General features: G+C 39.7%; 1 protein-coding gene across 1 annotated transcript; it reads left to right on the top strand.

The window, feature by feature from the left end:
• The first annotated feature begins 270 nt into the window (after nt 1-270).
• Nucleotides 271-16,376, top strand: lhx6a (LIM homeobox 6a). Its single transcript, XM_059358069.1, has 9 exons — nt 271-704; nt 1,548-1,619; nt 1,827-2,009; nt 3,951-4,072; nt 12,558-12,778; nt 13,107-13,207; nt 13,328-13,423; nt 14,260-14,434; nt 14,540-16,376. The coding sequence occupies exons 1-9, from the start codon at nt 627-629 to the stop codon at nt 14,617-14,619; spliced, it is 1,128 nt and encodes a 375-aa protein (XP_059214052.1). The 5' UTR covers nt 271-626; the 3' UTR covers nt 14,620-16,376.
• The last annotated feature ends 66 nt before the right edge of the window (nt 16,377-16,442 follow it).

Below are 16,442 nucleotides of genomic sequence, written 5' to 3' on the forward strand. Positions count from 1 at the left end.
TAATTTACATTGGGGATGGCAGCAGCTATAAATGTCTGAGATATCAAACATACACCAGCACAGTTTGAGTAAGTTTCTGTCATAACTGTTCCAAAGTGTGTCCACCCTTCTCACGCATTTCTTCACCCTCCCCCTTCTTTAACTATAAGGCAGGCCAGTGAGCCGCACAAACTTTCACTACAGCTCTGCACACACGCTCCGCTTCTCTGCGCTCCCGTCGACTTTTTGCAGTCTCCCTTGCACCTAAAGGAGCCTTGGAGTAAAAAGCTGCCAGCCCCTCAATTTGATTCACTTCCTGTAGTCAGACTCCTTCCCAAAAGTGGAGAGAGGGGGGAAACGGGGAAAGGAAGAAGTCTTTCTGTTCTAAATAAGGCTCTCTAAGGAGCAGCAAGAAAACTCCTCGCCTCTGCAGAGCTTCATAACTTCTGTACTTTGTGTCAGTGGCAGCCACATCGTCGCGCACAGCTGCGTTTCAGAGCGTTTAAAAAACAAAACTGTGCGCCAGTTACACCCGAATCCATGCATGGTACGGATGATACAAGTTTTTGACGCCCATCGCCGAGTCTTCTCCTGATTCCACGCACCGAGTTTGGAGACACTGTACGCTGTGAGACTTCACGGGGTTCATGTACTGGAAAAATGAAGTTTTGTCCCCTCTTTCAGAGGGAAATAAGATTCTGTCCGAAGGAATTCCCACGAAGCAGGTACTAACACTTTGGACACGGCTAAGCTTCAACTTTGTGCGTAAAAGGTCCAAATTGGAGAGGTACCCCACTTACGCACCGTGTGGGCCTTCACGCTTTGGTTTAGACTGAATTAGCTGTTTTCATGTAACGACGTGCAGCTAGAGAGATTTGTAACGATGCCTCAATGTGAAATGATTCAGATTTACCAAAGTGTTTATCTTCTTTCTTGCACGCGCAGTGGATCTATGCAGTTTATTTGCAGCCCGCAGCATCGTGTGTGCGTTTTGTTTTGTCTCTCTGTGATGTCATAAGAATCACTGCTTGTGTACTGAGATCAGCTGCACGCGCCAGCCGCTGTGAAGAGGCACGCGCCTCTCTGTTATGAATAGCGTGATTTGCGGTCCGCGAGCCCTCTCGAGCGCTGCCAATTCGCCTCGGAAGAATTGGATTTTAATTACAGCCATTAAAAATCAAATTTGCAATTCTTTGGGTGACCCGTTGCCTTTCTCTGATTGACAGTTGAAATTGACACTCCGGGTCCCTCTTATCCGCAGCGTTTCAAGCTATTTGTAATTACAGGTAGTTTTTTCCCCCCTCCACTCTCGTGTCCTGGATTGCGAAGAAAATACTATTATTCTGAGAGGCACGGGTTAAGGGCAGGGAAAAAATCAATCCAAATTGAAATAGCTTCATTAAAATGTGCCTTTTGTTGTTGCGGGGGCCCTTTTAACAGTTTTAACCGGGGTTTATTGTCAGGAGCACTTTATATAGGAGTAGCCCTGGAGAGCTGTCTGCAAATGTCTCCCGAGGATTTCTCAGCTGAGGATGAAGACTTGCCGTTTACTGAACGTTGTCTTATAGGTGATCTCCACCGAGCATCAGAGTACACCGGGAGCCTCGCGCTGCAGTGTGGACTCTAAACACGCGCCAATGGTGAGAGCTTTACTACATATTTCTGCTTTGGAAATGTCATTCAGTGCGCCTTTTGCGCCCAGCTCCGTGCGCACCCACTGCACGTGGAATTATAGTTAGGGTTCAAATATATATTTAACATGTGTGAATTATGCGCGCATTGATATCATGAAAGTGGCACAGTGTATGGGGATTATTCTTTGTTACTGAGCTGATGCCTTCTTGCAGTCTCACTCGGACGGAGAATCCCAGCGGTCGAACATGGAGCGGGAGGACACTCGCTCGTCCCCGAGCACCCCATCCACCCCCTCCGTGTGCTCGCCGACCTCCACCACCAGCTCGGTGCCGTCCACCGGGAAGAACATGTGTGCCAGCTGCGGCCAGGAGATCCTGGACAGATACCTGCTGAAGGTGAGAGGCCGATCGATGACCCTCTGAGAGCAGGGATTATTTTCCTCTGAGGGCGTCTTGTTTATTTGTTGAGCCTTCTCCCATTTTATTTTTATTTTTTTCACTGGCATTCACTTGAACAGCAAATAGCTATTAGAGGAGCAGGAGCGGGTGAAGGATGTTGACCCGGGTCCTGGTTTGGTTTGGATAGGCCTGCTGTACTTTTGCTCTGATGTAGTGGAATGAAGAGGCCAGGGCCACTTCAGGCGTCCTTATTTTAAAAATCACACAAAATAAAAATCTGAAAATTAAATACAACATTGTAGAAGACGGAGAAATGCCACTAGGAACTAGCTATAATATCGACTAAATGTAGCCTCATATATGGGCCTTACTGGCATCTCATCATAACTCATATTTTAATTACTTTACAGAGTACAAAATAAAAACAGATACAAAGCTTGTCTTTAGAATTATCTGCTGTTTTCTGCACCGTAGAATTTCAGGAATAATATTTAAAGTGACAGACGGTGTTTGAGAGAGATCGCAGATATAAACAGGGATGTTTTCATTTTTTCTCTTTTACGCCTCGTCTTGTCGCGTGCGCCCGCGTGCTTCCAACCAAAACACTCTTCACTCGCGCGCAAATGGGTGTGATTGTCCGGAAGTGTGAGTTAACTTCTGTTGTCGTGTTCAGTTTCAAGTTCAGGCCTGTTATCATAATATCACAAATAAGAATAATTTTAAATGTTATACAACGGAATGATAAACACATTAAAAAATGTTTGCAAACTTATCTAATTAAAATTGATAATTTTATATAATACGTTAAAATCTTTTGTATGCAGTATTTTATTGTGTCTACATTAAAGGTAGTCCTGGATTGTTCGAAAAAAATAAAATATTACCCCTCTTTTTCTTATGTAAAATCTCGTGCTTATACTTCTGTATACATATTACATATTTCACACTGGCCGATGCTGTAAATAAAAACATGTTAATAAATGGTTTTCTATTGATTTAAAAAAAAAAAAAAAGTCCTAAATTGTTAGGCCTACAATTAATTCTGCTTTGTTGGATAAAATTCCCATAACAGAAATATCTATTTTAAAATTAACAATGGTTGCAATTAGGTCTGCATTTTTTTAACAGTCTATTTTGCGGGGCAGTCTTAATTCTCTTTAATCAAAATAATTGGGCTAATTTTGTATCAAAATATTTTGATAAATATTAAATGGTCAGCTGTTTAGGGAGCGAGATGGCTTTGCTATGTGTAAAACTCCAAAATGATTTAAATACTTTTGGACTCATTACTAAAGATTGGTCATTTTTTCCCCAGGCCTGACATTTTATTTTTTTTCCTTTTTACTACAAGCCTATCATAATTGCTGTTGAACGAAAATATTACACTCGGTGCCAAAAAATGTGTCCACGGTGCCTGAGCAGGAAGCTCTAGTTTGAAATTTCTCAGTATTAACAAATTCCACCTTTGTAAAATTTATATCAGCAGAAATTTCTACGGAACAGATTTTACAGGACAATTATTTAATTTTGAAGCAAAACCCCAATTCCTGGAATTACAAAAATCTAGTGTTGCTTTATCAGAAAATATAGTGTTAGAAAGTCACCATCAACTCAAATGGACTAAAAGTCCATAAAGTGTGAATATTATTAAAATAAAAAATAGCAAAATCACATTGTTAAGTATTACTATAAGAGGTGCAACTTTTATAGAAATAATATAATTTTCAAGGTAACCATATTTTAACGAATTACACATCATTATATTTAGCTGACTATATCTTTGGATATTATAGTAGGCTAATGTTGATTTAAAAAATATATTGGTGTGACATATTCAGCACCGTTGTCCCCCTGTATGTGAGTCCTTAGTGCAGTGATCTATCATCAGTGTGTGGTGTGTGTGAGTGTGTGTTTGACATGGAGCTTGTCTCTTCGCAGGTGAACAACCTGATCTGGCACGTGCGCTGTCTGGAGTGCTCTGTCTGCAGGACGTCGCTACGTCAGCACAGCAGCTGCTACATCAAAAACAAAGAGATCTTCTGTAAAATGGATTATTTCAGGTAGGGTAAGTTTATGACCGTGTTTTCAAAATACTCTGCCAACACATGCCTGCCTCTCTCTCTCTCTCTCTCTCTCTCTCTCTCTCTCTCTCTCTCTCTCTCTCTTTCTCTTCTTTTGAGATGGATGCGGGTTGCCTCATGTGTTCTTGAAAGACCTTTTCAAAAACGTCTCAAAGTCTGTAACAAAATAAAAGTCTAGCTGAAAGATCCCCAATTTTGTTTTGGCTATCCGAGACACAGCATTCCCACTAGCGACAAAAAAATTAAATAAATATTAAGGTTACCAGAATTAACGATTGGACATTTCGTGCTTTTTAAAAAAAATATGCAAGTTAGTGTGAACGGAGGCCTAGTTTTTGGAGGTTAAATAGGATGTATTTTTTAATTGCTCAAAACATGTCTTTTTGTTTTTATTTAATTTATTTTATTTTAGTGATTAGTTTCTGGTCGACAGTGCCATTTTCTAATTTTAGAGCGCTATTAGACTCACTGCCTCAGCACACACACACACACACACACACACACACACACACACACAGACACAGCGGTTATCGCAGTCTTTAACTTATCAACACACAGTTAATGTACCACGTGCCATGAAGCGCGCGGCTGGTTTTATCACTTTGAGACGAGAGGGACACGTTAAACAAACGGAAATAGCCGGAAATGCCCGTTTGAGTGTGCAGCTATCTGACTTTAGCCGGTACCTATTGGCAAACAAACCGTGCAATAAAAGCTCAGACAGCAGAGAGAAAAATGCCAAAATTATATTCTTATAATATTCTTATAATTATTCTATTCAATTGTATTTGTAATGTACATAGACGACTTAGTCTGTGTCATCATTCATACAATATGAAAATAGAAGTCTTCAAATTAAAACTGTTAAACCTAACAGTATAAACATATTTCATAATTGTTAACTGTCAGGTAACAAAACAAACTCAAATCAGGTAATCTATTTCTCTATTTCTATCTCTATCTCTCTCTATATACAATTATGTCAACAATTACCCTTTTCATGCAAGATCGATAGCTATACAGTAAATAAACAAATAGAGAGTGATACACACACACACACACACACCCACTCACACACACACACACACGCACGCACACACACACACACACACGCACACACACACACACACACACACACTCACACTTTGGGAAATGCATTTGGTTCTCAGAGAGAGAGAAAGACTTTGTTGATTTATTGTAATTTAAGAGTGAATTGACCATCAGTTGCATCTACAATACTGTACTTGTGTTTACATGCAGCAGAAGAGGAATAAGTCCTGGTTTACTGATGTTTTCATTCATTAAGTTTTTATTAACTTTTTGACCTTGTGTGCGTGACCTAAGTTGTACCTGTGTGAATATGTGTGTGTGTGTGTGTGTGTGTGTGTGTGTGTGTGTGTGTGGTATTGAGGTTAAATAGGGTTCACACCAGCAACAGCATATAGTTAAATCCTTGGTTGTAGCCTAAAGCTGGTGGATATATAGGCTATGGACACACTTGCATTGTGCACATCAGTTTGTGTATGTGTGTGCGTGTGTGTGTGTGAGCACGTGTGACTGCTTGAAGCTGTGAGTGAGCTTTGGTGTTGATCGAAACCTGACACCAAGTCACCGCTCTGAGGTTTATAATCACCAGCAATTAGTCGTCCTCCACCCCAGACCCTCAGGCCTCCAGACCAGCAATTAGACCGCCCCGAGTGCCTGGTCAGCATGTTTCTGTTCTGAATGTGACTCCTATCCAAACTAAACACACACTCTAAAAAAGATATGTGCACACACCTAAATATGAACACATGAATATGAAACATTTATTAGTACTGTACACATTGCCTCCTTTTACAACTCTAACACACTTGCACGCTGATAGACACACACACATAAACATACACTGAGATCTCTGTTTATTTATGCATGTCCTGCAGCTGCCAATCATTTTGCTAATTTTTTCACAAAATGGAGATTTTTGTGTTTACTCTGCCACATCATAATAATATTTTACCTGACCCGTCCCCATTTAAATGCTACTTCACCACTAACCCCTCTCACCCTCAACACTGCTCTCTGGACTGTGAGCCAGTAATAAACACATTTAAAATATGTCAGAGAACATTAGAACATAATAATGAGCGGTGCAGATGTAGCTGTCAGTAGGTCACATGTTATACGCTCATCAGAGAAATCCTACACTGTAATTATATGAAATACCGTAATTGTAATTAAAACACTTCAGCTAATAATCATATTTTCAAAGGTAGAATAAGACAGTTTCGTACTTTTGCTCTAATAATGGGTCCTTTTTGCTTCTTGTTAATGAATAAAATAAACGTCAATGTTAAAATGTACACAATTGTGTAAAATGCATACAGTTTAATTTTATTTTTTTTTAAAAGTAAAATTTGCAAGACTACAAAACAGAACAAAACTGCAGTGAGTACACTCTAGCTAATTGATGCTTGCTGGTGAGCCTCAGCTAGAATTAGCTAAAGCTAATTTTCCAGCACTTTCTGACCTGTTTCCTCTGAATGAAAAATGAGTATTTGTTTTTTTTGCCACATAAAAGAGACAGTATCATAATCACAGTGAAGAAAAACCAATAAAACCAGATAAATGTGGCCTGCTTAATCTAACTATCCTAGTTTCAATCTGAGTCTCCGACTTCAGTGAAATTGATTTGTGTTTTTAAAGGTATGATATGCAGGATTCTCCTATATCTAAAATAAAATCACATATAGACTGATACAAAATAACCTCTCTTAATTCTCACTTATGACCCACTAAGTGTTTGGCAGTGTCTGTATTCTTTCTTTGCATTTTGCTGTGTTCAGGATGTTTCTGTGTGTCACCCTTTGGGCACAAAGCAAAGCTAAAATATAGCAGACACAGTGCAGAAAAAAAGCAAATATAGCAGAGGCAAAAATTAGACAAAGCTTGTTCCAAAACCGGAGTGAATCTGGGGTTTGGTTTTACTTTCATTGAGCGAGGGAGGAGGAGCCAAGGTTGAATGTTTACAAACAGTAAGCAAAAATCCCTGCGTAGTATGCCTTTAAACTAAACTGAAGTCACATAGTTAAATGTATAGATTAATGTATTAATTAGTTCAAATGGACAAAAAAGTTCAGAGCCTTTAGACAAAAACACAGCATATGATATGATATGTTTGATCTGACAGTTTGGATATACTGAAGGTCAAACTGTTGGATATTTTGCAAATCTTCTACTCAATATGGTTACAATCTCTGGAGAAAAATCCTCCTCATTTACATAATACTATTTGTAGGTTTAGATTAGATTTCCCTGGTTGTACTGGAAAAAACGAGAAGTTATTTAGAGAATCTTCCAGCAACAGTGAAGCTTTGCTGCAGGGCTGCGGCCTGTACAATGGTTACCTCTGTAAATATAAACTGTAATCTGGGTTTAGGCCAGATTTAAACTAGGCTAAACACCAGTGCAAGTCCAGATCCTCTGGGCCGGTTTCAAACCTCTGGAGATATTTCCTCATCTATGTCAGCCTCTCATCTGGCTTTGGACTGACAGCTGCTTTAATGGGGCGTAATAGCAGGAAATCAGAGTGGGTTTCCCTCCATATACGTGTGTGTGTGTGTGTGTGTGTGTGTATGGGGAGGGGGGAGGAAGGTGGTGTGTGTATGTCGGGCTAAGGGGCGCAGGACAGAGCCCATGCTGTGCCTCTCAAACCCATGTCAGGCCTCAGGGGCTCTCTCTCTCTCTCACTCTCTCTCTCTCTCTCTCTCTCTCTCTCTCTCTCTCTCTCTCTCTCACACACACACACATACACGCACACGCAAACCATTCCTTTATCAGCCTCCTTCCCTGACCCCCCTCGCCTCTCTGCACCCCTCCCTCGCCTCGCTCCGTAGAAACATCATCCTCGTCCGTGAGCTGCAGGCCACACAGGAAGTTGCATTGCTGCACTAATCAGGGGAACCCTGGGATACTGACAGTGTAACCAGAGTCCATGCATGTAGGGAACTTTGTGGGTGAGATGTGTGCACATGTGCATGTGTCTTTTATGTGTGTTCATGTGTGTGTATTGTAATAATAACTATTCATCAACCCACCTCTGGTCAGCTGATTAGGTCTCCATAGCAACAAAGACATAAAACCCGTACAAGTGATTTCAGTTCTATTAAGAATTGAATGAAGTGAAATTATAATAAGACATCTGTAATACAATGCTACACATTTAAATAAAGACTGCTCAGTTATTCATTTTGTAAGCAGATTACGAAGAAAAAAGAACAGAAAATACACATTTGGAGTTCCTATTGTGCAGGGTTAATATGTTAAAGCCTGGTAATATGTTAAATCTGGTAAAAAAGATGTTGTCTGTAAAGTATTTTGATCACTTCCCCATTTAAATTCCCGTACAAAGGCCTAACACGAACCTCACGTCATGAAACCACACAGTCAAGCAAGAACTCTCTCAGGACAAATCTAATAGAGATTAGAGTATTCTCATAGCACATCAGAAATAATCCAAAAAACGTGTACCTCCTCAAGCCACTCTTTCAGCAGCAGGTGAATTACTATAAAAAAGAAGTAAAGATTAGACGAAAGAAGGGGAGCAAATAGGAGAGGTCTGGGGTAAAAGGGGGTTTTGCGGTGTAGGATTTTCCCCTCTTGTGAGTGATACAGGGGGGCCGTGAGGATTGACATCGCTCCAAAATAAACACCAGGTTTTTGGTACAAAGACAAAACGAGATGTAAAAAAAAGAGGGGCTAGAGGGAGGGAGGGGGTCACAGGAGATGAAGATAGAGGAGGAGGAGAAGGAGGGGGTTAAAGCAAGGGATGATTTGCAGCTTTTCTGGGTTCTGTCTCGGAGCATGAAACTGACAAGCTGTCATGCTAGATTAGCCACAGTGTTCCACAATGTTTTCCTCTTTTACTGTAGAAACAGGCTGGAATTCTCCATAACAATCTGAAATGATACGGAGCACACACAGTACAGTAAGCCATGGAGTCGATTTGTCTCCGGAATGGCTTTATTGGGTTATAAGAGGTTTTTTGGTTAAGTTGCACATATCTGTGACAACTTAAGCCCTCTGTAAGTGCTATGCCAGCTAATTTTATTTCAAGGTCACCACAAAGACTCGTGGTCTCTCTGCTCTAATGCTGAACTGAATTTGTTTGTTATGAGGAATGCCAGGCCTGGTACTGCAGATGCACTGTTTTTGTATTTGGACATTGTTACATTACTTGACAGTTATAATAAAAACTAGGAGGACAGACCAAGGGCGGAATTTAGATTCCAAAAGTGGGGAGCGAACATGCACAAATCCTTAAAAAGGCTTTGGATTTAAAACGCTACAGAAGAGTAGAACAAAACATGACCATGTTTTATTATAATTTTATAGGTTTCCTTCATGAGACAGATGGTCGTGACAAAAATGTTTTTTTTCATAATAACAAAACACAGGAAAAAGTGATGAAATTGGTCAATAATCTATAATACTTTGACTACTACTACTACTACTACTACTACTACTAATAATAATAATAATAATAATATTATTATAATTATTCTTACTATTATTATTATTGGTGTGTGTGGGGGGGTTACATCTTAATGTTATTTTTCTTCTATTGCTTTGAGCAAAATAAGTTTGACACCATTTAAAAGAAAGCTACTTTCACTTTTCACTTTTTCTCTATGTTGGCACTGTTCAGAATAAAATTTAAAAAACTTTCAATAAAGGATAATGTATAAAGTTAGGAGTAAAATGTCTTTTGTATTAATGTTACTATGTAACAAAATATGCAAAAAAAAAAACATTTATGTTATATATTTATACTTTCAGGAAAGTTTAAGGACAAGGAGCTTATAATTTAAAATGCAGCTTTTCTTGCAATGTTTAAGCTACACCCCGAGCTCCTCAAGATACTATTACCACTTTTTCTTTTACATTCTTTTTAGTTTTTAAGTTATTCTCACTTCCATGCATTCCATACATTCTCTGTGAAATTTGCTGTAACTTATACGATGAAAACACCATTCTAACTTCCATAACTTAAGGATTACACACACACACACACACACACACACACACACACCCCTACACACACCTACACACACACAGCATCAGAGCAGATACTGTTCCTGCGTGGTCCTAGTGTGTGCAGTTTCTCCTGTTTTTTAACCTTAATTTTGGACTGAATCCAATACTGCCTCTTGAAAAAGAGCAGGAAACATGTCCACTGTGTCTCCCTTGTAAAATTACACCCTTGGCGTCTTGACAGACAGATGCAGAATAAGACAGATAAGAAGCAGATCCTCAAACAGTAGGCTTTTAATGACGACCTATAAATAATCCCTACCATTCTACATGCAGCAAACTGAAACCTCTGGCCAACAAGCTCATATACATGAGGAGGGGTACGAGTTTGTGAGATGTCAGGGCTATAGTATGCTTTCATCCCAGATAGAGTGGACTTGAGTGCACTGATACGCTGCCAAACCCACTCACTTGGCAACCCTCTTGCTCTCCGTCCCCCTGCTCTCCTTCTGCCATCGCCGCTCTTTGCTTTGCTATTTCCCTCAGCCACTTACTTCCTCTCTCCATGTCTATTCTTTTTATCCTGCCCTCACCAGTTCTTGCCTCCTTCATACCTTTCAACTACTGACGGCTCTTTGAATTTGGCTTGTGTTTGTGATGCTGTGCTTGTATGAGTTTTCTCTTTATCTCTGCTGCCTCTGCTGAAATTAGGCAGAGCAAAGAGGAAATGTACTAGTAAATGTGTTGAGTCATCCATCAGCGCTTAATATCTGTGTCAATGCCTGTTTTACAGAACATTCCCATCACTGTAGAAGTGTTTCTAATTTGAGCTGAAGACAGTTTATATGAGGCTTCTTGCCCCCAGTTTTAGCCTTGAGGCGGCACTTTCTCTCAGGCTGCTTACAAATCCTGCCTCCTTCACCAGAATTGGCAGCTGCTGACCCCAACAATGGCTCTTAACCTAACCATAATCATTTTAAATGTAAAGCGTTTATACCCATTAAACCCATAATATGCTCTTTAAATGAGGAGCCTAATCTCTTTTGATTCTGGTGTTAAACAGGAAATTTGTATAATATTTAAGTTGTATGAGAGCTGAGCTTTTTTGGATACTTCACAGTGCCAGCTGCTCAGTGAACCCGATATAAATTATTAGAGGATAGTGCTGGTGATATTCTATATTTTTTTGCATTTTCAACAAATTCCAATTGAACTATTTAAACATTAATGAGCCGCACTGTATCAGTGAGTCATATGACACGATAAGCATGGGCACTGTAGTTTATGTAGAATCAGTTTTACCCTGTCCAGCTGCTGTGAATCATCACAAAAAACACAAAATGTGTATAAATCCGCAGCTGAAAATAGTCCCCATCAAATTAATTTGCTTCTTCTTGTTTAAATAATGCTTAAACAAAAATACAGTGCCCAAATTTTAGGAAACTATGTAGCCTTAAAAAACAATATAGTTGTGACCCATTTTTAAAGGGTTAAACATCTCTAAAAGGATTAAGTTGGATTGGGACTAAGTTCCATAAACAGTCAAAAATCATTGTCAGAGTGACTAATGCACACTTATCTTATCTCTGGCAGGGTGTACTCTGATTTTGCCCCTATTCTCTTTCACGCTTGTATTCCTCTCACTCTGTCCTCACTCACATATATATACATTCAAATATTTCCAATGACGCCAGCATGTTTATTTTAGACATTAATATCTGGTTTTGAGCTCATGAGGAATTGTCTTAAAGCATTTGCTGACTTAACAAATGTATATTCACTAGCCCGTTTCCTGCCAAGCTTCTCTCTTTCCATAACTTTCTGTCCATTTATCTTTCATCCACCCACCCATTCAGAACAGTAAGTCAGGTGGTTTGGGTTTATATGCCGCCTGACCTCACTGTTGCTATCAGTTACAGCGGGGCGATCTAGAGTGATGTCATCCAAGTCTTTCTTCATCTTCCACTGTGTGTAAAACCACCCTGGTTTGCATGTGTGTTGGTTTGTTCCCTGGTGTGTGTGCGTGTCTGTGTTTGTGTGTGCGCCTGTGTACATGTCAGGGCCTTCATGCATCAGCCAGGAAATTGCAGGTGTTGGTTTGTTTGCATTCAAGGCTCAGCTTGCAGCCGCAGTCAGGAGTCTTTTCTGAAGGCCACATCCTCCTCCAAGGTTTCTTCCTTAAACCCTTTGAGTTCTGCCAAAACTTCAAATTTAAAAAACCTTATTTTCAACTTCAGCCCTTGCAATAGGAAAAGGACGTCTGTGCATGTTTATTTCATTATATTTAATCGTGTGTGTACTATCTAGGAAAGGCCTTCAGATTAGATTTAAAAGATCATCTCCTGCTGCAAATTTCTCTACCGAAATGTAGCCTTTACCCCGTCAATGAACCACTAATTCCTCATTCTGTTTCTCCTCCTCTGCCTCTGCTCTCTTTTTCTCTCTCTCACAGTAGGTTTGGTACTAAGTGTGCCCGCTGTGGGCGGCAGATATATGCCAGTGACTGGGTGCGCCGTGCAAGGGGAAACGCATACCATTTGGCATGTTTTGCTTGCTACTCGTGTAAGAGGCAGTTGTCCACGGGAGAGGAGTTTGGCTTGGTGGAGGAGAAGGTCCTGTGTAGGATCCACTACGACACCATGGTGGAGAACCTCAAACGAGCAGCTGAGAGTGGTGAGTCGTGGTTCTGGCAAATTGGCTGTAATGGTTCTCTGTTGCTGTCCAGATGTTTGATCAAGTGTCCGTCCAAAAATGAGGCTATCTGAATTTGTGAGCAAAATAATTACAGCATAGTTCACCTTTGTGCGATTTCTTATTTCTTATATTATTGTCATGTCTGGTCTGCTGATTTCTCAGTGGTCATGTTACAAGACCCTCAAATCTGGGTCCCAGTTGAGGAAAAAAGAAGACGTGTCCAACTCCTCTGTTTCAAATAAATCTCCCGGGACTGTCGTGATCACTTCAAATTGTTATTTCATGTGTCTGCTGTTGTGTTTTTCAGGCAATGGTATCACATTAGAGGGAGCAGTTCCAACGGAACAAGACAGTCAGCCCAAACCGGCCAAAAGGGCACGGACGTCTTTCACTGCAGAACAGCTACAGGTCAGATACACACATTGAACCGATCTCAGCCATATGTTAACCCTGTAACAATCTTTGTAATAATTAGATTTAAGCAGTCTTTGATTTAATGCTAATGCCTTAATATGCCTTAATATGCAGATCATGCAGGCTCAGTTTGCCCAGGACAACAATCCAGACGCCCAGACGCTACAGAAACTCGCCGACATGACAGGCCTCAGCAGGAGAGTTATACAGGTCAGTATACAGAAATTCAGACTCTCTGCTTCTAATAACTCTGCTTTATGTTTATGGATGCACCAGTACCGATACTGATATCAGGCCGATACTGACTCAAATAGCTGGATCGGGTATTGGTAACAATGGGGCCCAACTTTTCACTTAACTTATATGTTCATGTACTATAAACATTGTACTGTATACCTTCATTTAAATTCCTGCGTACATTTTTGACCAGTGTGTTGCTGCGCTTAAAATGTTTACACTTGAATTCTTATTCTAATCTCAGATTTATTATTTCAAGAAAAAAATAAATGTACTTACTGTATATTTATTTATTTGTTAGAATTTGTTTGACAGTTATGAAAGCAATTTTTAAGTCAAGCCAGATGTTGCCTTACACATCAAAGAACGATCCCAGTTACTTCCACAGAGTGCTACATACAGCTTATTAATGAAACACTGGTATCGGATTCCTATTGGCTGATACTTAAAAACCCAGGTATGGGTGTCTGTATCAGTATCTGTATTGTATCAGGGCTGTAAAAGTCTCATTGGTACATCCTACATATGTTATGGCACAGTTGTAGCTATATGTATATGTATTGTAATAGCATAATTCAGCAACATACTAATGCCAACTTGATCAAGCCAAACAACAAAAAAAGAAAATAACAGAATATGTTATCTGCCAATATATTATAGTAGAATGTTCAATGCACAGTCATGTAATATATTTTAAATGTTTTGTCTGTTTATGATCCCTATAAACATACTTTACTTTTGAAATAAATCAACATTTCTGATGTTAAGAATATAGCTACATGATGTCTGGTTACATTGCGTCTTCATAGGTGTGGTTTCAAAACTGCAGAGCAAGACACAAAAAGCACACGCCCCAGCACAGTGGGGCTCCTCCAGGTCATCCCCAGTCCAGGATACCCTCATCCCTGCCCGATGAGCTGCATTACTCCCCCTTTGGCAGTCCTGAGCGGGCGCGCATGGTGGCCCTTCACGGGTATATCGACAGTGAGTTGTTTAGTTTTGTTTAGCAAATAGAAACATAAACTTTTTAGCATTTGTTAGTGCTTTTAGCTATTAAATCCCTTTTCTGTTTTTTTGTGTTCTCTCCAGGTCATCCCTTCTCCATGCTGACCTCACAGGGTCTCCCTCACCAGGCCATGTCGCTGCCCCAGCTCCCCCTCAGTCGCTAGCCACCACTATGACCCCGAAACCTCCAGATCTCAACCTTTGATCTCCCATCAGTGATGTCTGCAGACCTGACCCGTAGGTCATGCAGGAATCAGCTTGGAGAAAAGACACATCTCACAGGAGTCCTGCCCACTCGGAAACAGGGAAAAAAATGGAAGAACGAGGAAAAACTAAGACACATCCTTCATTATGTTTTTTTTTCTTTCTGAGGACAGGAATATCCCATCTGCAGCCACTCTGTCAAAAAAATGATCAAGAAGCATTTATCATTAGCGGGAACTCACTGACTTTTACACCACCTAAAGGACCCATTTTGCTTCACATGTACAGCATCCTCCACTCTGCTCATCCATCCTCTGACTTTAAGGAGGAAGGGACTTTTAAGGGATGAAACTGACCAAGGAAGCAGGAGTGAAGCCTCTTGAGTGCTTTCAGAATACTGAAGATAAAACAAAGAGGGGAAATCTTAACTGTCATTGTGGCCCAAGGGCCCGGCACACACAATAGACCACATTAGAGGTAAGACTCCTCACTCTTTTCTCTCAAAGCAACCATGAAGGAAACACAAATGTAAGTGAAATAAGTTTAAATATTTTCGTTTGGAATCACATAACAACAGAAACTTCCTGATTACACTGTTGGTAAAGTTCCCACTTAAATTAGGTTAGGATTTTGTTAAAAAAGAAAAATATTGGGTGCCTTATCTTTTCCATTATAAAAATACATTTTAAATTCTAGCAAGTAATTTGACTCTAAACAAATTTGTGATTTGAGTGTTTTTTATTTTATTTATTTATTGTGTAGGACAAATTACCAGGAATTTAGATAATCCATTAGTAGAAATCCACTTTTTTATCACAAAGGAAACCACAAAGTCTTGGCTCGTGTGTAATTAAATTATGGCTATAACATTAGAAGCTAACAGATTTTAGGCTGCCACAATCCTGATACATTCCCATAAACTGACAGAGAAACAGAGGGTCAGTCTGAGATGGGCACACAGGTCAAACTACACACTCCTAGAAAATCATATTACATATTTTTTACATTTCCAAACAAGTGTAATGTCATTAATTTATCATTTCTAAGGTTGCTTGTTCAGCCTCTGTGTGTGTGTCTTTCACTCAAAGAGGGAAATGGAGTGTCGGTGTCTTGGTACAATATGGACAATATGAAACAGACTGGGGTTGTACATAGACGTATGTGTGTGTGTTTTTGTGTGTGCGTGTGTGTGTGTGTTGGCAGGGGTAGAGAGTGTGCATCTGTATTTTAGTACCATGGCCATTGTGTGAAGAACAGGATCCAACAAGACCTCAATGTCCTTGTATTTATTGAGATGGTAAATCCCTGTAAAGCACTTTTTCCTTCTGAAATTGTTTTGTTTTGTTAAAAAACACGAAATGAAATCAAACAAAAAAGTTTATTTGATAGAATGTGCATCATAAATGTTTTGTGTACTAAAATGCAATAAAATAGAATGTGATATTTTTGTGGTTTTGGATCATTTGTGAGGATAAATTAATAAAGCAATAATTCTCTTTTATTTTCCCAAACAACATGTGTGGCACAAAGCAAAAGAAATTTGGCACAAAGATTAAATAGGCTCGATCGAATAGGCTATTTTTCAAATGACAAACGAACAAATTAAATAAATAAATATGAAGTAATTGTATGTTCTATGTGTTTTGTTATTATGCATGATGTCCTTTTGTGGGTGCATGTATTTGCCCTTATTTTTGTTGATAGTGGTGTACATCCTAGTGTGTGTGTGTGTGTGTGTGTGTGTTTGTGTGTTTGTGAGCGTTCCCATGAAGCAGGAAGGGTG

The sequence above is a fragment of the Centropristis striata genome, chromosome 19 (genome assembly GCF_030273125.1).
Source record: "Centropristis striata isolate RG_2023a ecotype Rhode Island chromosome 19, C.striata_1.0, whole genome shotgun sequence".
NCBI lineage: Eukaryota > Metazoa > Chordata > Actinopteri > Perciformes > Serranidae > Centropristis > Centropristis striata.